This window comes from Triticum dicoccoides, chromosome 1A (genome assembly GCF_002162155.2).
Source record: "Triticum dicoccoides isolate Atlit2015 ecotype Zavitan chromosome 1A, WEW_v2.0, whole genome shotgun sequence".
Lineage (NCBI taxonomy): Eukaryota > Viridiplantae > Streptophyta > Magnoliopsida > Poales > Poaceae > Triticum > Triticum dicoccoides.
In genome coordinates, this window is record NC_041380.1 from 441,440,867 (window position 1) to 441,465,511 (window position 24,645).

The 24,645-nt window shown below is 44.8% G+C and overlaps 1 protein-coding gene across 1 annotated transcript; it reads right to left on the reverse strand.

Annotated features, from left to right (window-relative positions):
- Positions 1-251: 251 nt before the first annotated feature.
- Positions 252-12,253, reverse strand: LOC119277714 (PH, RCC1 and FYVE domains-containing protein 1-like). Its single transcript, XM_037559030.1, has 11 exons — positions 11,738-12,253; positions 10,522-10,608; positions 10,334-10,423; positions 9,791-9,871; positions 9,462-9,656; positions 6,922-9,033; positions 6,378-6,524; positions 5,585-5,967; positions 3,742-3,799; positions 3,123-3,210; positions 252-2,669 (listed from the first exon to the last, which is right to left on the reverse strand). Exons 1-11 carry the CDS (start codon positions 11,804-11,806, stop codon positions 448-450), a joined length of 5,532 nt encoding a protein of 1,843 aa, XP_037414927.1. The 5' UTR covers positions 11,807-12,253; the 3' UTR covers positions 252-447.
- Positions 12,254-24,645: the final 12,392 nt, after the last annotated feature.

Consider the following 24,645-nt stretch of genomic DNA (forward strand, 5'->3'; position numbering starts at 1 on the left):
ATGCTGAAATTTATACATGGTAAAATGTGAATTGAAAGGTGAACGAGATTGGTAATTTTACCCACGGTTATTACGCGTGGCTGGCTATGGGTATGGGAACAATACAAAACCCGAGGTGCGGGCACAGGTATCGATTTAAGAGAAAAATATTGGGACGGATACGAGTTTGGGGGAGCATTACCCGCACGCCAACCGTACGGGTGCCATGTCGATTATCAGCCCAATGAATAGAAGCGCCCGTAGTTCAGGTAGACAGGTTGAAATTTTCTTTTCATGAACCCAAATCAAGCATTTTACACACATGAGTGCAAACTTGCATTGCACTTCTTACTCAACACATCTAAACAAAGAGCAAACTACAGGACAAAAGCAAACAAATAACGCGGCTTGTATATATGATCCAAACCAATGAAGCTGACAAACAAAAACAAGGGAAAGAAGGAAGGATCAGAGAGTGGTCTTGGACGCCCTCCTCACCAGCACAGCCCAGCACATGATCCTGTACACGAGGAAGAAGCCCAGCATGACACCCACATTGACCCACCTCATGCCCTCGTCGACCCCTCTCCCCCTCAGCACGTCGCCTCCGGTGCTCAAGCAAACGCCGTCACCGTTCATGGCGTCCCCTCCCACCCACGCCACGCACTTGTCCCTGGCGCCGCCCCCGTACTCGTTGATGAGCAGCAGGTCCAGCGGGTACCTGTACATGGACACGTAGTACATGAAGGCCCAGTACCTCGGGATGCTCTCCTTGGGTATGAAGTAGCCAGAGAAGAGGAAGAAGACGCCCAGGAAGATGCAGATGAGCGAGTTGCCGAGGATGAAGTCCGGGGACACGGCGCTGAGGAAGAGCACCAGGGAGCTGGCCATGAGCACGATGAGCCACACGGCGAGCACGAAGAACCCGAAGGCGGCCAGGGAGGCGCGGAGGCCCACCAGCCAGTACACGGGCGCCGAGAAGAGGACCGCCACGGCGAGCAGGCACGGCGCGAACACCAGCGCGTTGGCCACCACGTAGGAGGACAGGCGGTAGGCGCGGCGGGAGGCCTCGCGCATCAGCACGCGCCGCTCGTGGAGGAGGATGGGCAGCGCCTCCACGGTGGAGGAGAGGAGGAAGCTGAGGCTGAAGGCGAAGAGGCCCAGCCGGAGCGCCAGCCCGTCCGGGTCGGCGCGCACGCGGAAGAAGACGCTGCCGAGGCCCAGGCCGCCGACCACCGCCTGCGCCGCCCGCGCCGCGAAGAGCTGCTGCGTGCGGTACATGGTGCGCCAGCAGCGCACTGTCAGCGCCGCCACCTCCACGGCGCGGCTGCGGTACCCGTGCTCGGGCACCTGAAGGCTGCCGTTGGCGACGCCGGGGCTTTCCCTTTCCTCCTCGTACTGGTCGCTGTCCCTGAGCTCGGCGAACTTGGCGCGGTCCGCCTGGAGCTGCTCGGTGACCTCCATGGCCAGCTCCAGCGGGTTGAGCTGCGCGGGGATCTTGTGGCCCAGCCTCGCCAGCGCGTCCTCGAGCGACCTCAGCGAGCCGCAGTGCGCGACGGCGCCGCGGGAGAGCAGCAGCAGCGAGGAGATGTAGCCGAGCATGCGGTAGCTGGGCTGGTGGATGCTGAGCACCACCACCTGCCGCCGCGCGCGCGCCACCTCGTGCAGCAGCGCCAGCACGTCCACGGCCGACCGGCTGTCCAGCCCCGACGTGGGCTCGTCCAGCAGCAGCACCGGCGGGTCGTGCACCATGTCCACCGCGATGGACACCCGCTTGCGCTCGCCCCCGGACACCCCGCGGGACGGCGACATGGCCTCGCCACCGCCGCCGCCGACGTAGCTGTCGGCCACCTCCGACAGCCTTAGCTCCTGCATGAGCGCCTCCACCCGCTCGTGCCGCTCCCGCGCGGTCACGGAGGAGCCGAGCCTGAAGCGCGCGGCGAAGAGGATGGTCTCGCGGACGGTGAGCAGCGGCAGGAGGTTGTCGTCCTGCGTCACGAAGCCGCACGTCCGGCGCAGCTGCGCGCGGGAGGTGACGGCGTGGCCGTTGATGCACACGGTGGGCGCCTTGGCGATCTCCGAGCCGGTGCCGCGGCCGGACAGGATGCGGAGGAGCGTCGACTTGCCGGCGCCGCTGGGGCCCACGACGGCCAGGATGCTTGAGCTGGACGCGATGAAGGAGACGGAGTTGAGGAGCCCCTCGGCGGCGGGGGGCGGGGCCGCGGAGAAGGAGGGCAAGAACCTCGGGAGGAGGGTGGCGTTGGCGCGGCGCGGCGCTGGGCAGGAGAGGTTGGTGACGGCGAGGGTGTACTCCGGAGGGGAGGGCGGGTAGAAGGAGAAGGACGGCGACGCGGAGTCCTGCGGCGACGACGAGGACGCCGACGTGGAGAGGAGGAGCGCTGGGTCCAGCTCCGACGACAGGTCCTGATCCATGGCTGCGGGCGAGGCGAGCCGCGAGTGCGCGTGAGAGGGGTCGATGTGTGGATTGCGGAAGCAGTAGATGAGCGGGAAACAGCTTGAGAAACTACAAATAGCCTCGACAATCAGCAGCTCTCTTAAGGAAGCGGTACTACTAGAAATCGGTTTTCTTGAACGTGTTGTGCACTTTTGCACGCACGCCACGATTCGCCATGGGTTGAGATTGTTCGTAGCTAGCTGATGCGCTTCTAGAACAGAGGCAATGGTGCTAGCTATTTCAGACCGATTGCAACTATAAATGTTAATTCTTGGTGGTACAAGGGGTTAAGATCTTCTAGTAGGTGATCGCCGGTCAAGGTGGACGCTAGGAATGGAAGGCAGAAGTGAGCAAAGAGTGACGGAAATGGTGTCTGTATGGGTGAGGGGGCGTTGCGACTTGTGAGCTACTGTGACCTAACTGAATGTTGGTGTCATTTGTGTTGTGTGCTGTGTCTTGGCGGTTGGACCTAACCGCGCGCGCTTAACCAAATCTAAATCGGCTCTTGTTTCTTGACGTGTGGTCGGGGCACATACTAGGAGACTTCTCTTCTTACTTGGACTCCTGGCTACACCCAGATTATGTTGTCGACGACAAGACACTCCGCAAAATCGCATAGCATCAGCGTATGCCAGCCATCGTCGGTAAAATGCAAGAGACGGGAAACATCGATCACGGCCAAACAAACCGTTCTCCATACCATGCCAGCTGAGGTGGACGAAACAAATGCACTCCTTTCCTCTCCACCGAGTTTTTTTCCCGAAGAATTTGGATAACTGGAAAGCACACCAGACATATGTGCAGTTTACAACAAAACTGGATGAAACAAAAAGCAGGCAGGCATGATGGTAGAAATTCAAAAATGACAAAAGGCACTCAGCACAATGAAAATAAAGCTTAACTCTTGCATGGCTAATTCGCATCTCAATCTACAATTAGCATCCGAAATGTTCTGCACCCGTTATCTCTGGCTCAGCTGTTGGACCTATATATTCGTGGATCAATGGAAAATTAGGAAGAACAAACTCTAAATTGGTGTGCTTGCTTATGCATTTACAGAGCAGATTAGCCGGCTGCCACGAACCATTTACATCACTTCTCCTTGAGCAATCTATTTTCCACACAAGAAAAAGGAGGAAGAGGGTGTAAAAGAAAATGCAAGCCCACATTTTCCAAACAGCAGCCCTCTTTCTTTCAGGCCCTAATTAACCTCGCAACCAAACACATGCTCTATGTCAGTGAGGTACATCACTATCAATACTGGCGACCGATTTGTCCACCACACGAACGTTATACAGCTCGTATACCCTTGCCCGGTTCTCTTGCCACCATTGCTCTGCTTGCGTCTCGCTGAAACGCTTCCGGCTGCACACAGAAATAGAAACGAGTGAAAAGCTGCAAAGATCAAACTCGAGAAACTACAATAAGCTTTTAAATAGCACAAAATCTCAACAGAACATTAGTTTCTACCCTAATTCTTAGAAGTGCAGCTGTACTTTTTGGCTATACATATAGAGCCCACACCAAAGTTGATTCCCTTTTTACCAAAAATAGCAAAAGATGATTGGCACATGCAAGGAAAAAGCACCTGCAGTCCTGCCCATGCTGCACCACATGCATTACTATTTTGGTAGATCAATTCCACTTTTCGAAATTTGAAAATGCTACTATAACTTTTGGACCAATCATTGGAATTACGATCATTTTCACCATTGGGCCTTCGATCTCATATTGATATGTTTCGATGAGCTTTTCTCCAGAAGCAACTTTGGTGCTATTAGAAACAACTTCCAGTGCTACGGGAAGCTACTCTGTGTTGTTGCCTTGCATGACGCCAGTTAGAACAATGTTTGCCCTGAGATGGCTACCATGGCTACCAGGTAGCCTAGTGTTTTTCTCTAAGTTGTCTACCATGACCAGTGAATAACCTAACATTATGCTAAGTTGCCTACAGTAATTTTTAGTACGGTATAAGCAACTTAGATAGAGGGCAAGGCAACTTAGCAACATCGCCAACTTTTAACAGTGCTATATGCAACTAATTAGCAATGGTAGGCAATTCAGCATTACCGGAAAACCATGGTATGCAACTTTCACAGTGATGGAACATCACCGGAAGACAACTTCATAAACTGTGAACTGCTTGGTTTCCTAGATAGGCAACTCAGAAACCATGGTAGACAGCTTCTACAATACTGCATGCAGCTAATTAGTAGCGACAGGCAACTTTCACAAAACAGGAAGTTGCTTCTTATAGCACTAAAGCACTAAAGTTGCTTCCTATAGTAGCACTAAAATTGTTTCTAGGAAAAGTCTGTCAAAAGGTACCAATATGGGATCTAGTTTCGGAGAGCAACTCGCAAGGAAACTATGGGTGAAAACGGATCTTAATTCCACGCTTGGTTCAAATGTTACAGCTTTTTAAAATAACTGTATTGAAATTAATTGGACAGGTTTTATACATGGGGTGTGTGTGTGTGTTTGTGTGTGGAAAAATATCCACTGGAAGACCAGACATGTTTTCCTTTTTTGTCAGGCGGGGGCCGGTACTTTCATTTTAAGTGGTGTTTGCTCGCGCTGTTTGCTCACGGCTACTAATGAGCCAACGGCTGCCACCTAGACACGTCCTAGTTTCTAAGCGGTAGAGTCGACTTCACGAAATCATTGCAATTTTTCTTCGATCCTTCATGTCCAGCAGACAAAAAATGTGTACGAAAATCAGTCCTACAAAAATACAAATACAAATTCTCATATCTAGAATTAGTTACTCCCTCTGTTCACTTTTGTAAGTCGTTTAGGACAGCTGAAATTGAACTGTTTTAGGTGCTGTCTTAAATGTCTAAAACGTCTTACAAAAGTGAACGGAGGGAGTATATAATTAATCTGTGAATAACTTCATAATTAAACAGGTTGTCATATAGCTACGCCTACACAGAACAACAATTTGTTCCAAATAACTAAAGAATCTTATACGATAGACCAGAAAAAAGGTCAGTTGCTATACTACCTCACATCAAATTAACAAAGTGCTGAACATTGTCTGACAGTCTACACTAATCAAATGTATAAATAATGTGCCCATAAACATCCAATAGACAAGTCCTTCAGCTGATTTATAGTTGCATTTTGAATGGGAATGAAGGAATTTACCTGAACCGTACCCTCCTAAGATCTCTAGCCCCTCCAGGTAGGGCAGTAAGGGTGATGTAGACCCCTGGTTCATCTTGCTCTACCCATTCAGACTCAGGCTTAGAGTCTGAATCGGGCTGTTTGGTTCCATTCTTGCCAACTTCCAGGTGAGTCTTATTTCTAACTGAACTTGGTCCATTAGAAACAATCAACCCATTAGACCCGTTCAAATATGGCTCTCCTGAATTTCTTGGGCTACCTAAATTCTCAGTTGCCATTGATATGTCATTAACAGGCACTCCAGAAAGTGGTGGCAGTCTACTGTGCTTAACTGCCCCTGCCCCTGCCCCTGCCCCTGCTCCTGCTCCTGCTCCTTCAGGTAGCTTCTCTGCCATACCCTTCAACTATGGTAGAAAAAATAATTGTTCGCATGTTAGACTGTATCATCATTCAAGTTTTAAAATCATCATGTCCTGTTGTTGTTTGTTAATAGAAAACATCCCCAAACCACTTATTTTGTCTGCGCCCTTTGCAACTCCACTAAAGTAGTATGGTTGCCTTATTTAGTTCCATAGTACATGAACATCATTTAGATAAGTCACAGGCTCAAAACCCAGAAGAGTTATGAGGTGCTTGGATCCGTCAAAGGAAGCAAACTGCCTTTGACCAATCTACAGATTTCTTGGTTTTTAGCCATTCAATTTCATCAGATTTGGTGGGAAAATGTACTTGTATTGTTATTTTTTGGTTGTTTGTACAGTAGGTTCTGGCTGTAATATAAGAAAACAACATCCTCACAGATAAGGAATCTTACTTGTGCAGTGAGCGACTTGATTACTTCTTTTGCAGCTTTGCACTTCGCAGTTTCCTCCCCTGCAATGGAAATAGCTTCCTTTAACTGTTTAGTTGTTCTCTCCAATTCAACTTCCAGTAGATGGGACTTCCGGGTAAGATTTTCCACCTGAAACATTGAACTTGATTAGAACCTCCAGAAGTAAACAAATTCTCACAAGTTACTGTCATATATAATGGTCTATCAGTCTACAAAGAAAACTACTGTGATAATAATGGCAGTTCCATGAATATCTTTCTACCTTGCTCCTGTGACTGGACACTGAGCCAGTCATAAAAGAAAGAGAGCAGAAGGAAAAACAGTAGCGTGTACAAACTTCTTTACTGTCATGTGAGTTTATGCCAGATATTTTGAGTTTCCATTTAGGAGTTGATGGTTTCGTATGACTGCTTCATCGAGTTACAGTTGGAGAATGATAACCAATAATGCATAGAATCATACTACTTACTTATATGGACAAAAGTTAGAAATACCGATTGAATAGAGAGAACATCAAGATCTGTACCTGCGATCTCAAATGTATAACCTCTTGGCTTACACTATCCTTTATTGGCTTTGCACCATCTACAACAACTCTAGGAGATGTTAGACCACCCAAGGTAGGTGTTGGAGTTGTAGATCGAGGAGGGCTTGTTCTTCTTGAGACAGGTGACGTTGCCCTAGAAGCAATTCTTGATCCAGGAACCGACGCTGAGAAAAATTTCTTCGATGAGCCAAAAGATTTAGAAATGTTGAGCCCGCTCCAGTGAGAGCTGCCATTTGGAATAGGGGAAACACGGCTGCTATTAAATTCAAACTTCTTATTTTTCTTTGAATATCTGCTATCCATGTTCTTGAAGGATTCCATTGATGACAATCTAGACAATTGGACATTTGATCTTGTCTCCAAATCATCATTGATAGAATCATTGAACCCTTGTAAGATAGCTCCGCGCTTTGCTGAAGAATACCTATCTGTCTCAGGTCCCTTATTAAGTTTACCGTAGCAGCTATCACAGACACGGTAAGGCTTGTTTGGGTTTGGTGCTAATGAAGCCTTCAGAGATTTCTTACTGCTGCAGGAATGACAAAATACAAGAGCACAGTTGTAGCAATTATGCCGTTTTCTCCTCAAGTTAAACGGCAAGCGACATCCAGAACACATGGACTGATCAACTCCAGACACCCACTTGTGAATGCATATTGCTGCAGTGAAGTTAATTCCACAAACAACACTCCTGACTTGCTTATCTTTCAGAGCTTCAACTAGTGTAGGAGAATTCCTATCATCAGTATCACCATGTCCTAACCGGCCATTAGCACCTTTACCCCATGTATACACCTCTGTCCTGGAAGTCAAAACAGCAACATGATAAGCGCCACATGAAATCTCCTCCACAAAGTTTTTATGTAGCTTTCCTTCAACACGCGCAGGAACCATGCCATCTGCTTGTGGATTTCCAAGCTGACCATAGACAGAACTTCCCATTGTGTACACATGCCCTGAGGTTGTTAGTGCCACCGTGAAACAATGACCACAAGCTACTTGGCAAAAGTTAGGCTCAACCAAAGAAGCCACGCATGTTGGGACAAGTCTTGTTTCTTTGTCACCATGTCCCAAACGACCTTTATCACCATCACCCCATGTAAATATCTTGCCAGAAGAACAATTGCTGGAACTTGAATTCCCAACCATAACTTCAACAACGGCGGCTGTGTGCCACACACCACAAGCTGCGCGAACAGTCCGTAGCCCTTTCAGGGATTCCACCTCCCTTGGTACCGAAATACTCTGACGATCTCCATGACCTAGAACTCCAAAAGAGCCATCTCCAAATGTGAATAGCTGACCTGCAGATGTTACTACAGCCGTGTGCCAAGGGCCACATGAAATAGACGAAACATGTATGCCTTCTAATGGTCCATTGAGCCTTTTGGGCATCCAATGACTGACTTCATTCCCATGACCTGAAAGTCCAAAATTAAAGGTGCCATTTCCCCATGTGTACAAATCTCCAGAGAGCGTGACTGCGCAAGTATGGTACTCACCACATGCTACTAGCTCAATGTTCATATGAGCAAGAGCATCGATAAGTTTTGGCTGGGGCACGTCACAGTCCACACCATGACCAAGACGCCCACCTGACTCCTCACCCCAAGAGTAGACCTCTCCCTGCTTAGTGACAAGTGTAGCATGCCTTCCTCCACATGAAATGTTCTGCACATCAAGCCTTCCAGCAAACTCCAATGGCTTCGGTACAAGACAATCCATCTTTGCACCCGAGGAACTTCCAACCCTTGAATTGCCACCACCAAGAATTCCCTCTCCAGTTCCCTCTCCCCAAATGAAAACATCACCTAGAGCATCACCATCATCATGACCAGAACCATGACTTGATGAACTGACAGCACTTGATAAACTAACTCGGAAAGCATCCATTGAGATGCCCCTCGAGTTCCCATTTGTGTTATCTGAGTGCCCAGAAGACACAGAGTGAACTGATCCAACATTAGAATCCGATGGGAAGAAGGGTCTAGGTGGGGCTGCATATGATACAATGTCAGAGAAGGCCTTGTCCAAGCCAACCTTTGGTGGACTCCCATATGGACTCCGGAGTCGATAATTTTCGCTGCCATCCTGTTGCAGTTCAATTGTTAAAGATTGTTTTCTATAATAATTGATGTAGACAGCAGAAATAAAATGGGAATAGCATGATCTGCCATGCTTGAACACGGATATTATTTCATATATTTTGACTTCATGAAGGAAAAAATACTTTTATTTATTTTTATTTTGCTGCCACAAACCAGTATGTGATATAGAATGTACAGACCATAAAATACAACATGGGTATCATGGTTGCCAACTCAAGTTTGGTGGCCGTTCAAATCTCAAGCCAGAGGTTTCTCAGAAAAAGAGTCTTAAGCCAGTAGCATCAAACACAAAAATGGAAAAGATCAAAGTACATGAAGGAGGAAGAGTTTGGGTTGATCAGTGCAGCCTGACCGGCACACAACAAGAGAGTGTTGAGAAGATGGATGAGCTGGGTGGATGGCGGAAAATACCTTGTGGACACTATCATTGCTACTGAAAGGAGAACTCAAGGGAGAGCTCCTTCTCGTGTAAGTTCTTGGACTAGTTGTACCAGAGGAAAGCATATCACTTCTTGATTCTGTTCTCCATTTTCTTTGGTGACTACGTGATATCAGTGTTTTTAGCCCAGCAAACCACACTTCAGCTTCATCTTTATCTTTGCATATCTGTTTTTCATGACAAAACCAAATTACCAAATTGATTAGCTGGTGATATAGACTAACAAATGAATTTAGCATGCAACAAAGTTGGCAAACAAGCGAACATGTTACATCACACATGAATGACTGGAATGACTTACAATGTCCAATGATCTATCATGGGATATGAGAGAAAATGACTGGCATTCCTTCTCAGGTCGTGGATACCTCTGAAAAATCGCCTGTATCACAAAAAAAGTACTATATCAGGACAGCTTTGCAGCAATTCCGAATAGTAGAACCTCCTCGCTAAATATCTGAGTGCAGAAGATGATCTCGTAAGTGGACTTTGAGAAGTTTATTCAACTTAATTTTTGCAGGAAAGAATGATGTTATCTCTTCTTGCCATAAAGTTTTATCAATGTTGGATCATAAATGCTTTGTATCTATAGGAACTTCTTGTGAATTAGTGGAATCGAGCACAGTGAAAATAAATTAGCAGCAAGCTCTCTCTAAAACGAAGAAGAATCACATCATGGTAAAAGCTGAAGAAAGCCCCATGGAATATTCAGGAGCTAGCACCAGGAGTAAACGAGCAAAATGAAATATAGTTGCTTCAGCCAATATTATGAATCGTAACAGTAGAGCATGATATCCATCAAATCTGTCTCCCAAATTTGGGTTTTGTTGAAATAGCAACTCACAGTTCGCTGTCCAGGAATTATTCTAGACACATGACTCAATCTTAGTTGCTTCTCCTCTTTCCCTGAGAACCAAATCAATATAGATTCATCCTGGAGAAGCAAAAAGAGTGTCAAAGATATTCATAAATGAGATGGGGCAAACATAAAGGACTTGAAAATTCTGTGATGGAGCAAATTAATAAGCTCACATTGGAAAGCCTGAAGGGACAAAATTTTGGCTTCCCTCTACGTCCATACTTCAGCAGGTATGCTCCTTTCTTGAGAGCAGTGATGGCCTGCGGTAACAATGGGAACAAGGTTGTATCAAGCATCAGTAACTAGCGTCTAAAAATACTATCCTGCCAAATAGTGGTAATTTTATAGTATGTAAAGGAGAAGCCTTAAAACACCATTGAACAATCAAACGCGTTCAAATGTGCCCATTGACGTTTTCAATTTTAACTGGCATTTCAAGCGGTGCCATATAACGTAGAAACGGAAAAGGAACAACAAATTATGGGACTGCAATATAAATCAATAAAGATCGAGAGAGGATCAGACTAGTATTCAAACTTCTCGATACACAATAGAACAGATAAACAATGAACATGGAAGGATGTGCCAAGATGTCATTTTATCAATATATGCCACATGAACCAACAATTCCCACAAAAGATATGTGCTTTCAGTTGGTGAAAAAGCACAAAATGCCATAGGGGAAATTTGGCTTCACTCGACTATGCATGAGCGTGTGCGTGTTTGGTATATCGTAGGGTCAGAACAGCTGCATTTCGTATCCGTATTCTTCACTATGTCAGGCATATGGTCGGAGAATAAAGCAATCTCGATAAAGGGGCAAGGAATTTTACTAACCCCATCACGGGGCAATTATCTGTCAGAAATAAGCACATGCAGTACTGATCCAACTCATCGTTGCCCAACCTCTGAAAGGAAACTCACGTAACAGAGCTCAATACTTTGAGCACAACATAAATGAAGACACAAAAAAAAAGTGAGGTGCAATTCTAAGTTCTAACATATTCCCTGTTGGATCAAAAGAGCTGCATATGAGCCAATTCGATGAGAAGCGTAGCAACTAGTAGCAAACAACCTAACAACCAGCTGCCAAAAAAGTGGTCACTGGCAAATCAATATCCCTTGGGACATCTGCAACCCAAGACGCCAAAAGTTACAGCTCTTAACTGTAGCACAGCTGAATCTCCATACTTAGTTCCCCGAATTACGGGCCGTTCAATCTCCGGGGACAGCTGCGGCCACCGGCGATGCAGAATTGAGCACCACAGACGCGAGCACACAAACACACGGACAACACAAATGCATCTACATCCAACTATCCGGGTCTCCCGACCGCGCGAGAAGCGGGAATTCCGCAGCGATTCGAGCGGGGGGGTCGGGGCCGCTCACCTGCTCGATGTCGCGCTCCACGGGCCCGGCCCTGCCGCCGCCGAGATCCGACGAGGCGTCCGACATCATCGGCGTCAGCCCACGGCCCTCCTCATCGCGCCCCGCCCCCCGGAGACTCGACGCCCACGGCCTGCCTACAGCGGCCCGCGCCAATGGGACCTCGGCTGGTGCACGCCCGAAGAAGCCGGAGCCGGCGGCCGCCCGGCGGCGAGGGTAGGCGGGATCCAGGCGCGGGGAGCGCGGGGAGGGGTTTGGGAGGGGAGGAGGCGGCTGGCGAGCTGGGGAGAGAGATCGAGCGGAAGTGGGGGAGGGCGAGGAATGGAGAGAGGGGGGAGGAAGGAGGGCGGAGGGGTGGTGTGGGAGGAGGAGGGCGGAGGCGTTGGTTTTTTTTGTTTTCCTTCTTCACTTTTCTCGCGGAGGCCTTTTTCCCCGGAGCTGCTGGTGCTAGGTTTGTTACGCGTGCGGCTCTGCCCCCTGCGCTCTGCGCTGTGATTGCTCGCTCGCTAGCTGGGGCTGGGTTGTTGTGCGGCGCTGCACTGCCTGCCTTTTAGGTTGAGGCCGCGGCGGCCGTCTGCACTGTGCTGGCTAGGCTACGGTGGTGGTGGTGGTACCGTGGTACGCGGGTACGGGCGGGGGGAGGTGGCGATGGGGCAGTGGTGGCACGGTGATTGGACGCCGTGGGGTTGAAATCCGTTGGCTGTGGGACGCACGAGGACACTGACACACTGCGAGGGGAATCTGTTGGTGATTTTGCGGTGGATGTGCTTGATTCTCTGCGGCTGGCCGTCGACGTGGTTATTTACCCTACCGACGGGAAAACTCAGAAATAACCAACGCACGTAATCTTTTTAGAAACATGTGGTGCGACCAAGATAAGCATACCACCAAGCGCACACTTAGAGCATCTACACCCTGGGTCTCAAATCTTATACACCCGCGCGGACGGCCGAATCTTATACACACACTTTGTTATTCTTAATATTCCTGAGGACGACAGTATGTCGATCATTCTTGGTATACCCTTTTTGAATACTGCAGGAACTGTTATTGATTGCAACAAAGGCAATGTCACGTTTCATGTTGTTAATGGTAATGAGCATAAGGTACACTTTTCAAAGAAACAACCTCAAGTTCATAATATTAATTCTATTGGAAAAATTTCAACTATTACTATCGGAGGTTTTGAATTCCCTCTTTCTACTGTCAAAAAGAAATAGGACATTCTTATTGTTGGGGGCATGCATATCCTCGTTGAGGTAACCTAGTGTTATTCGAAAGTTCTTCGGTTTCATGTCATTAGAAAAAAGTTTGTTAATAAGACTTGATCAACCTTGTTAGTGGATTTTCTTTTGACGAGCATGAGATGGTGTGACACAATCTGATGATGAACATGAACCTAGTGATAATGTTAATGATGATGTTCATGTTGATGCTCAACCTAGTAATGATAATGATGTGGAGGTAGAACGTGATATTGATCTTGATAACCCATAATCAAAAAATCAACGTTATGATAAGAGAGACTTTGTTGCTAGGAAACATGGTAAAGAAAGAGAACCATGGGTTCATAAACCCATGCCCTTTCCTCCTAACCCATCAAAGAAAAATGATGATGAGGATTTTGAGCGCTTTGCTGAAATGCTTAGACATGTCTTTTTGCGTATGCGTTTGACTGATATTCTGGAAATGTCTCCTTGTGCAAAGTACATGAAAGATATTGTTACAAATAAAAGAAAGATACCGAAAGCTGAAATTTCCATCATGCTTGCTAATTACACTTTTAAGGGTGGAATACCTAAGAAACTAGGAGATCCAAAAATACCAACTATACCATGCTCCATTAAAAGAAACTATGTTAAAACTGCTTTATGTGATTTGAGAGCCGGTGTTAGTGTTATGCATTTCTCTTTATATCGTAGACTTGAATTGAATAAGTTGATACCTACTGAAATCTCTTTGCAAATGACCGATAAATCAACTATTATACCCATCGGTATTTGTGAAGATGTGCCTGCTGTGGTTGCAAACGTTACTATCTTAACGGACTTTGTTATTCTTGATATTTCCGAGGACGACAGTATGTCCTTGGTAGACCCTTTTTGAATACTGCACGGGCTGTTATTGATTGCAACAAAGACAATGTCACCTTTCATGTTAATGGTAATAAGCATACGATACACTTTCCAAAGAAACAACCACAAGTTCATAGTATCAATTCTATTGGAAAATATTCAACTATTACTATCGGAGGTTTTGAATTCCCTCTTCCTACTGTCAAAAAGAAATATGACATTCTTATTGTTGGGCACATGCATATCCCCGTTGAGGTAACCTAGTGTTATTCGAAAGTTCTCCGGTTTCATGTCATTCGAAAGAAGTTTGTTAATAAGACTTGATCACCCTTGTTAATGGATTCCTTTTGATGAGCATCAGATGGATGAATCTAGAAAGCACAACTTTCTGTACCTACTTTTTACTTTCTGTTATTTAGATTAAATAAAGCAAAAATAGTATTATCCATCTGTTTTCTGAATTATCCGTGCAATAAAAAATGTCCCGAAAATAGAAGTTCTTTAAATGCCCTGAAAATTTAGTATGACTTTTTATCAAATATTTTATGATTTCTGGCAATGGGAATGCACCAGGGGGCTGCAGCAGTGGACCACAAGGGTGGAGGGCGCGCCCCCTGCCTTATGGGTCCCACATAGGTCCCCCTCACTTATTCCAGCACCCATCCACTTCGTCTTCCTCCAGAAAAAATCATCCTGTTGCTCAAACTCGTGTTCTTGCTCATCTTGCTGCCATTTTTTGATCTCCTTGTGCAAAGCTCCATTTGCAAAACTGTTTTGGGGGATTGTTCTTCGGTATGTGACTCCTCCAATGGTCCAATTAGTTTTTGTTCTAGTGCCTTATTTATTGCAATTTTTTGTTGTTATGGTGACCTTGTTCTTGAGCTTGCATGTCAAATTTATATGGTCCAAAGTAGTTTTGATGCATGATATAGCCTCTAGGAACCTGTAGGAGTAGTTGCTATTAATCTTGTTGAGTTTGGTTCACTTTTATTTTGAATCACTAAAAAATTCAGAAATTTTCAGAGGGAGAAAATGATGAGGAGATTGTTGAGAGGCTCTTCGAGCTGGGGTTCGAAGGAAAATGAAATGAGGAGAAGAAGAAGCCCAAGTACAAGCTTTTTCGCACCGCGGAGGTTCGGCCATGTGAATGGCCAAGTGATGCATTCTTGGAAGCGGCCGGAATTGATGACGATTTCTATTATTTGGCTGGGAATGCAGGCATCATCGACTTCCTCCATGATATGTGTGAACAATACCTCCTACTCACCAATCCCTTTGTGCAGAATTTTCACTTTCATGCTAGGACACCCACGATAGAGTTTTATTTATATGATGAGCATAAGGAGATGACGCTTTATGACTTTTGTGAGGTTTCCAAATTACCTTATGAGGGCAGCATCAATGAACCACGTCCTAGAGATGTGGAAGATTTTATTGATGAAGTTACCGTAGGGGAAAGGAGAAAGGTGTCGGAAGCGAGAGTGGCTAGTTTACGTTTTCCTGTTTTACGGTATTACTCATTATTTGCTGGGAGATGTTTAATTGGTCGTGGAGAGAGTGGAGGCCTTAGTGCCCCTGACCTCGCTATTTTGCGTCATGCTTTACTTCATGATAGAACTTTTAGTTTGGGCACTATGGTTACTCGATGGTTGAGTTTAAACCGTTCAAAGGGTCCTATCTTTGGAGGTATCTTTGCCTCCCGCCTTGCTAAACGCTTCGAGATACCCATTAGGCACGATGAGAGAGAGAGGAGAAGCTGCTACCCACTATATACTTAGATTATGATAGTATGGTAGCACATGATTTTATTAGTAATGATAAGGACAAGAGACTCATCTATAACCTGGTATTTAGCGAGAAGACTTGTCAGATTATTACTTTGCCTGCACCTTCTTTGTTCGACATTCATTCAGGCAGGTACCTTGATACGTCCATTTCGCATCATGTTTTCTTACTGTTATTCATAATGTTTTTATCCATAATAATACTTTTTGGAGTAATTATAATGCCTTCTCTCTCATAATTTGCAAGGAACACACCAAGAGGGAGAATTCCGGCAGCTGGAAATCTGGACTTGGAAAAGCTACGTCAGGCCACCTATTCTACGCAACTCCAAATGAGCTAAAACTTCACGAAGATTTTTTATGGATTATTTAAGAAATACTGGAGCCAATAAACACCAGAGGGGGCCACTAGGTGGGCACAACCCACCTGGGCGCGCCCTGGTGGGTTGTGGCCTCATCGGCCCACCTCCGGTGTCCATCTTCTGGTATATAAGTCATTTTGACCTAGAAAAAATAAGGAGAGGACTTTCGGGACGAAGTGCCGCCGCCTTGAGGCGGAACTTGGGCAGGAGCACGTTTGCCCTCCAGCGGAGCGATTCCACCGGGGGAACTTCCCTCCCGGAGGGGGAAATCATCGTCATCATCATCACCAACAACTCTCCCATCTTGGGAAGGGCAATCTCCATCAACATCTTCAACGACATCATCTCCTCTCAAACCCTAGTTCATCTCTTGTGTTCAATCTTGTTACCGGAACTATAGATTGGTGCCTATGGGTGACTAGTAGTGTTGATTACATCTTGTAGTTGATTACTATATGGTGTATTTGGTGGAAGATTATACGTTCAGATCCATTATGCTATTCAATACTCCTCTGATCATGAACATGTTTATCATTTGTGAGTAGTTACTTTTGTTCTTGAGGTCACGGGACAAATCATGTTGCAAGTAATCATGTGAACTTGATATGTGTTTGATATTTTGATAGTATGTATGTTGTTATTCCCTAAGTGGTGTCATGTGAACGTCGACTACATGACACTTCACCATATTTGGGCCTAAGGGAATGCATTGTGGAGTAGCAATTAGATGGTGGGTTGCGAGAGTGACACAAGCTTAAACCCCAGTTTATGCACTATTTCGTAAGGGACCGATTGGATCCAAAAGTTTAATGATATGGTTAGAATTTATTCTTAATACTTTTCTCGTAGTTGCGGATGCTTGCGGGAGGGTTAATCATAAGTAGGAGGTTTGTTCAAGTAAGAACATCACCTAAGTACCGGTCCACCCACATATCAAATTATCAAAGTAGTGAACACAAATCAAACCAACATGATGAAAGTAACTAGATGAAATTCCCGTGTACCCTCAAGAATGCTTTGCTTATCATAAGAGACCGTTTTGTCCTGTCCTTTGCCTCAAAAGGATTGGGATACCTTGCTGCACTTTTGTTACTATTATCGTTACTTGCTTGTTACAAATTATCTTGCTATCAAACCACTCCGCTACTTACAATTTTAGCACTTGCAGACAATACCTTACCGGAAACTACTTGTCATTTCCTTCTGCTCCTTGTTGGATTCGACACTCTTACTTATAGAAAAGAGCTACAATTGATCCCCTATACTTGTGGGTCATCAAGGCTATTTTCTGGCGCCGTTGCCGGGGAGTGAAGCGCCTTTGGTAAGGAAACATTTATATTGTGTGCTGAAATTTATTGTCACTTGTTACTATGGAAAACAATCCTGTGAGGGGTTTGTTCGGGGTATCTTCACCTCGTACGGAACCATAATTAGCAACCCCTCAACCTACTGCACCTACTGAAAATATTGAATATGAAATTCCTTCGGGTATGATAGAACAACTGCTAGCTAATCCTTATGCAGGATATGGAACCGAACAACCTGATATGCACTTGATATATGTGGAACAAATTTGTGGATTGTTTAAGCTTGCAGGTTTACCCAGGGATGAAGTGATGAAAAAGGTTTTCCCTTTATCTTTGAAGGGAAAAGCATTGGCATGGTATAAGCTATGTGATGATATTGGATCATGGAATTGGAATCGTTTGAAATTGGAGTTCCATCAAAAAAATTATCCTATGCATCTAGTTCATCGTGATCGGAATTATATATATAATTTTTGTCCTCGTGAAGGAGAAAGTACCGCTCTAGCTTGGGGGAGGCTTAAGTCAATGTTATATTCGTGCCCCAATCATGATCTCTCAAGAGAAATTATTATCCAGAATTTTTATGCTCGGCTTTCTCGTGATGATCAAACCATGCTTGATACTTCTTGTGCTGGTTCATTTATGAAGAAGACAATTGAATTTTGGTGGGATATTTTGGAAAGAATTACACGCAACTTTGAAGATTGGGAACTCGACGAAGGTAAAGAGTCAGGTATTAAACTTAAGTATGATTGTGTTAAATCTTTTTATGGATACCAATGCTTTTCAAAAGTAGCACTAAATATGGACTTGACTTTGAGATAGTAGCCTCCTTTTGTGAATTATTTGCTACTCATGTTGAACTCCCTAAGGAGAAGTGGTTTAAATATCACCCACCTATTAAAGAAGAAATTAAAGAACTAGTACCAGTTAAAGTAGAAACTATACTTTATAATGTTGATCCAGTTGTTCCTTCTGCTTATATTGAGAAACCACCTTTCCCTGTTAGGATAAAGGAACATGCTAAAGTTTCAACTGTGGTTAACAAAAGCTATATTAGAACACCTAAACCTGATGAACAAATTAAAGTTGAACCTAGTATTGCTATGGTTAAAGATCTCCTGGAAGAAGATATGGATGGGCATGTTATTTACTTTTGTGAAGAAGCTGCTAGAATTGCTAAACCTGATATAAGAGATAAACATAGACCTGTTGTTGGCATGCCTGTTATTTCAGTCAAAATAGGAGATCAGTTTTATCATGGTTTATGTGACATGGATGCTAGTGTGAGTGTTATTCCTTACACTTTATATGAAGAAATCATGAAAGACATAGCACCTGCTGAGATAGAAGACATAGATGTTACTATTAAACTTGATAATAGAGACACTATATCACCAATTGGGATTGTTAGAGATGTTGAAGTCTTGTGTGGGAAAATAAAATACCCTACTGATTTTCTTGTTCTTGGTTCCCCACAAGATGACTTTTGTCCCATTATCTTTGGTAGACCTTTCTTGAATACAGTTAATGCTAAGATAGATTGTAAGAAACAAACTGTTGGTGTTAGCTTTGGTGATGAGTCTCATGAGTTTAATTTTTCCAAGTTTAGTAGAAATCATCATGAAAAAGAATTGCCTAGTAAGGATGAATTAATTGGTCTTGCTTCTATTGTTGTTCCACCTACTGATCCTTTAGAACAATATTTGCTAGACCATGAAAATGATTTACATATGCATGAAAGAAATGAAATAGATAAGGTTTTCTTTGAACAAGGTCCTCCGCTTAAACACAATCTCCCTATTGAAACTCTGGGAGGTCCTCCTCCACCTAAAGGTGATCCTGTGTTTGAATTAAAACAATTGCCAGACACTATGAAATATGCTTATCTCGATGAAAAGAAGATATATCATGTTATTATTAGTGCTAACCTTTCAGGACATGAAGAAGAAAGATTATTAAAAGTTCTAAGGAAGCACCGGGCTGCTATTGGATATACTCTTGATGATTTAAAGGGCATTAGTCCCACTCTATGTCAGCACAAAATTAATATGGAACCTGATGCTAAACCTGTTGTTGATCACCAACGTCGGTTGAATCCAAAAATGAAGGAAGTGGTTAGAACGGAAACCTTAAAACTTCTGGAAGCAGGTATAATCTATCCTATAGCTGATAGTAGATGGGTAAGTCTTGTTCATTGTGTCCCTAAGAAAGGAGGTATTACTGTTGTTCCTAATGATAAGAATGAACTTATTCCACAAAGAGTTGTTACATGCTATAGAATGGTAATTGATTACATAAAATTAAACAAAGCAACTAGAAAAGATCATTACCCCTTGCCTTTTATTGATCAAATGCTTGAAAGATTATCTAAGCACACACACTTTTGCTTCCTAGATGGATACTTTGGCTTTTCACAAATACCTATTTCTCAACCTGATCAAGAAAAGACTACTTTTACTTGTCCCTTTGGAACTTATGCTTATAGACGTATGCCTTTTGGCTTATGTAATGCACCTGCTACCTTTCAAAGATGTATGACTGCTATATTCTGTGACTTTTGTGAAAAGATTATTGAGGTTTTCATGGATGACTTTTCTGTTTATGGGAAGTCTTTTGATGATTGTTTAAGCAATCTTGAGCAAGTTTTGCAAAGATGTGAACAAACAAATCTTGTCTTGAATTGGGAGAAGTGCCACTTTATGGTTAATGAAGGCATTGTCTTGGGTCATAAAATTTCTGAAAGAGGTATTGAAGTGGACCATGTTGGGGAACGTAGTAATTTCAAAAATTTCCCTACGCACACGCAAGATCATGGTGATGCATAGCAACAAGAGGGGAGAGTGTTGTCAACGTACCCTTGTAGACCGAAAGCGGAAGCGTTAGCACAACGCGGTTGATGTAGTCGTACGTCTTCATGATCCGACCGATCAAGTACCAAACGCACGACACCTCCGAGTTCAGCACACGTTCAACCCGATGACGTCCCTCGGACTCCGATCCAGCCAAGTGTTGAGGGAGAGTTTCGTCAGCACGATGGCGTGGTGACGATGATGATGTTCTACCGATGCAGGGCTTCACCTAAGCACCACTACAGTATTATCGAGGTGGACTATGGTGGAAGGGGGCACCGCACACGGCTAAAAGATCAAATCAATTGTTGTGTCTCTAGGGTGCCCCCTTGCCCCTGTATATAAAGGAGCAAGGGAGGGAGAGGTGGCCGGCCAGGGAAGAGGCGCGCCAGGAGGAGTCCTACTCCCACCAGGAGTAGGACTCCCTCCCTTTCCTTGTTGGATTATGAGAAGGGGGAAAGAGAAGGAAGAGAGGAAGGAAAGGGGGGGGGGGCGCCGCCCCCCTCTCCTTGTCCTATTCGGACTAGGGGAGGGGCTCGTGGTCGTGCCTTGGCCGCCTCTCCTCTTCTCCACTAAGGCCCACTATGGCCCATTAATCCCCCGGGGGGTTCCGGTAACCCTCCGGTACTCCGGTAAAATCCCGATTTCACCCGGAACACTTCCAATATCCAAATATAGGCTTCATCCAACAATACCGCCGAACCAAAGTATGACATGCTGGTAAGCAGTATGACTTATAACGCCCACAACTGACTTGTGTTCTACTCGTGCATATAACATCAATGCATAAAACCTGGCTCGGATGCCACTGTTGGGGAACGTAGTAATTTCAAAAATTTCCCTACGCACATGCAAGATCATGGTGATGCATAGCAACGAGAGGGGAGGGTGTTGTCCACGTACCCTTGTAGACCGAAAGAGGAAGCGTTAGCACAACGCGGTTGATGTAGTCGTACGTCTTCACGATCCGACCGATCAAGAACCGAACACACGACACCTCCGAGTTCAACACACGTTCAGCCCGATGATGTCCCTCAAACTCCGATCCAGCCGAGTGTTGAGGGAGAGTTTTGTCAGCACGACGGTGTGGTGACGACGATGATGTTCTACCGACGCAGGGCTTCGCCTAAACACCTCTACAATATTATCTAGGTGGACTATGGTGGAAGGGGGCACCGCACACGGCTAAAAGATCAAATCAATTGTTGTATCTCTAGGGTGCCCCCTTGCCCCTGTATATAAAGGAGCAAGGGAGGGAGAGGTGGCCATCCAGGGAAGAGGCGCGCCAGGAGGAGTCCTACTCCCACCGGGAGTAGGACTCCCTCCCTTTCCTTGTTGGATTAGGAGAAGGGGGAAAGAGAAGGAAGAGAGGAAGGAAAGGGGGAGGGGCGCGTGGCCCTGCCTTGGCCGCCTCTCCTCTTCTCCACTAAGGCCCACCATGGCCCATTAATCCCCCGGGGGGTTCCGGTAACCCTCCGGTACTCCGGTAAAATCCCGACTTCACCCGGAACACTTCCGATATCCAAATATAGGCTTCCAATATATCAATCTTCATGTATCGGCCATTTCGAGACTCCTCGTCATGTCCGTGATCACATCCAGGACTCCGAACAACCTTTGGTACATCAAAACTCATATAACTGTCATTGAAACTTTAAGCGTGCGGACCCTATGGGTTCGAGAACTATGTAGACATGACCGAGACATGTCTCGGGTCAATAACCAATAGCGGAACCTGGATGCTCATATTGGCTCCCACATATTCTACAAAGATCTTTATCGGTCAGACCGCATAACAACATACATTGTTCCCTTTGTCATCGGTATGTTACTTGCCCGAGATTTGATCGTCGGTATCTCAATACCTACTTCAATCTCGTCACCGGCAAGTCTCTTTACTCGTTCCGTAATACATCATCCCGCAACCAGTGGTGGACCCACCATTGGGGCGAGCTGGGGCGGCTGCCCCGGGTCGCCGGCGGCGAAAAATTGGCAGCCCCTACATATCCTTCCTTCCTGTTTCCTCCGACATGCGTCAGACAGGAACAGACAGCTAGGAGCAGCGATTCATGGTGGCGGCGGCGCTGTTATGCGTGACTGACTCAAAGGGGTACGAGCGTACGAGAGGGAAATAGATTTGGACTGGACTAGTGGACTGGGCTACATTTACTATAGGCCCAAATGCCTAAGCGATAGCTCTCCTCAAACAAAAAAATCCCCAATTGGTGTGTTGCGCCGCTACTAGACTTATAGATATACTACAATCACACGATCATATCAAAATGTACAGCCCCGAGTTATTTGTGCAAGGACACCTTAAAGGTATACTATAATCATATGATCATATCAAAATATACAATTGTTGTCACACTTGTGCTTATACATTCATAATTCTGTAGGTCTCATTTGAAAATATGGGATCTTATTGTGGCACGAAGTCGGCATTTCAAAGGACAAGAGTCCATGTTAGTAGTTTACTACTCCCTTCGATCCATATTTATTGTCGCCGAATTAGTAAAAAGTTGTACTAAATCAGCGACATTTAATATGGATCGGAGGGGTAGTTTTGAAGACCTTTTGTACTTCCTCCGTTCGGAATTACTTATCGCAAAAATGGATAAAAGCGGATGTATCTAGAACTAAAATACTTCTAGATACATCCATTTCTTTGACAAGTATTTCCGAACGGAGGGAGTATGCTTTTGTTGTTGAATGTTATGAGTTCTGATTGAATAGAGTTGCATTTGTATCAGAAAAAAATTAGACGTTAAATGTTCGCCCCGGCTAACTTGAATTTCTGGGTCCGCCACTGCCCGCAACTAACTCATTAGTTGCAATGCTTGCAAGGCTTAAGTGATGTGCATTACCGAGTGGGCCCAGAGATACCTCTCCGACAATCGGAGTGACAAATCCTAATCTCGAAATACGCCAACCCAACAAGTACCTTCAGAGACACCTGTAGAGCACCTTTATAATCACCTAGTTTGTGACGTTTGGTAGCACACAAAGTGTTCCTCCGGTAAACGGGAGTTGCATAATCTCATAGTCATAGGAACATGTATAAGTCATGAAGAAAGCAATAGCAACAAACTAAACGATCAAGTGCTAAGCTAACGGAATGGGTCAAGTCAATCACATCATTCTCCTAATGATGTGATCCCGTTAATCAAATGACAACTCATGTCTATGGTTAGGAAACATAACCATCTTTGATCAACGAGCTAGTCAAGTAGAGGCATACTAGTGACACTCTGTTCGGTTATGTATTCACACATGTATTATGTTTCCGGTTAATATAATTCTAGTATGAATAATAAACATTTATCATGATATAAGGAAATAAACAATAACTTTATTATTGCCTCTAGGGCATATTTCCTTTAGTCTCCCACTTGCACTAGAGTCAATAATCTAGATTACACAGTAATGATTCTAACACCCATGGAGTCTTGGTGCTGATCATGTTTTGCCCATGGAAGAGGCTTAGTCAACGGGTCTGCAACATTCAGATCCGTATGTATCTTGCAAATTTCTATGTCTCCCACCTGGACTAGATCCCAAATGGAATTGAAGCATCTCTTGATGTGCTTGGTTCTCTTGTGAAATCTGGATTCCTTTGCCAAGGCAATTGCACCAGTATTGTCACAAAAGATTTTCATTGGACCCGATGCACTAGGTATGACACCTAGATCGGATATGAACTCCTTCATCTAGACTCCATCATTTGCTGCTTCCGAAGCAACTATGTACTCCGCTTCACACGTAGATCCCTCCATGACGCTTTGTTTAGAACTGCACCAACTGACAGCTCCATCGTTCAATGTAAACACGTATCCGGTTTGCCATTTAGAATCGTCTGGATCAATGTCAAAGCTTGCATCAATGTAACCATTTACAATGAGCTCTTTGTCACCTCCATAAACGAGAAACATATCCTTAGTCCTTTTCAGGTATTTCAGGATGTTCTTGACCGTTGTCTAGTGATCCACTCCTGGATTACTTTGGTACCTCCCTGCTAGACTTATAGCAAGGCACACATCAGGTCTGGTACACAACATTGCATACATGATAGAGCCTATGGCTGAAGCATAGGGAACATCTTTCATTTTCTCTCTATCTTCTGCAGTGGTCGGGCATTGAGTCTTACTCAACTTCACACCTTGTAACACAGGCAAGAACCCTTTCTTTGCTTGATCCATTTTGAACTTCTTCAAAACTTTATCAAGGTATGTGCTTTGTGAAAGTCCAATTAAGCGTCTTGATCTATCTCTATAGATCTTAATGCCCAATATATAAGCAGCTTCACCGAGGTCTTTCATTGAAAAACTCTTATTCAAGTATCCCTTTATGCTATCCAGAAATTCTATATCATTTCCAATCAGCAATATGTCATCCACATATAATATCAGAAATGCTACAGAGCTCCCACTCACTTTCTTGTAAATACAGGCTTCTCCAAAAGTCTCTATAAAACCAAATGCTTTGATCACACTATCAAAGCGTTTATTCCAACTCCGACAGGCTTGCACCA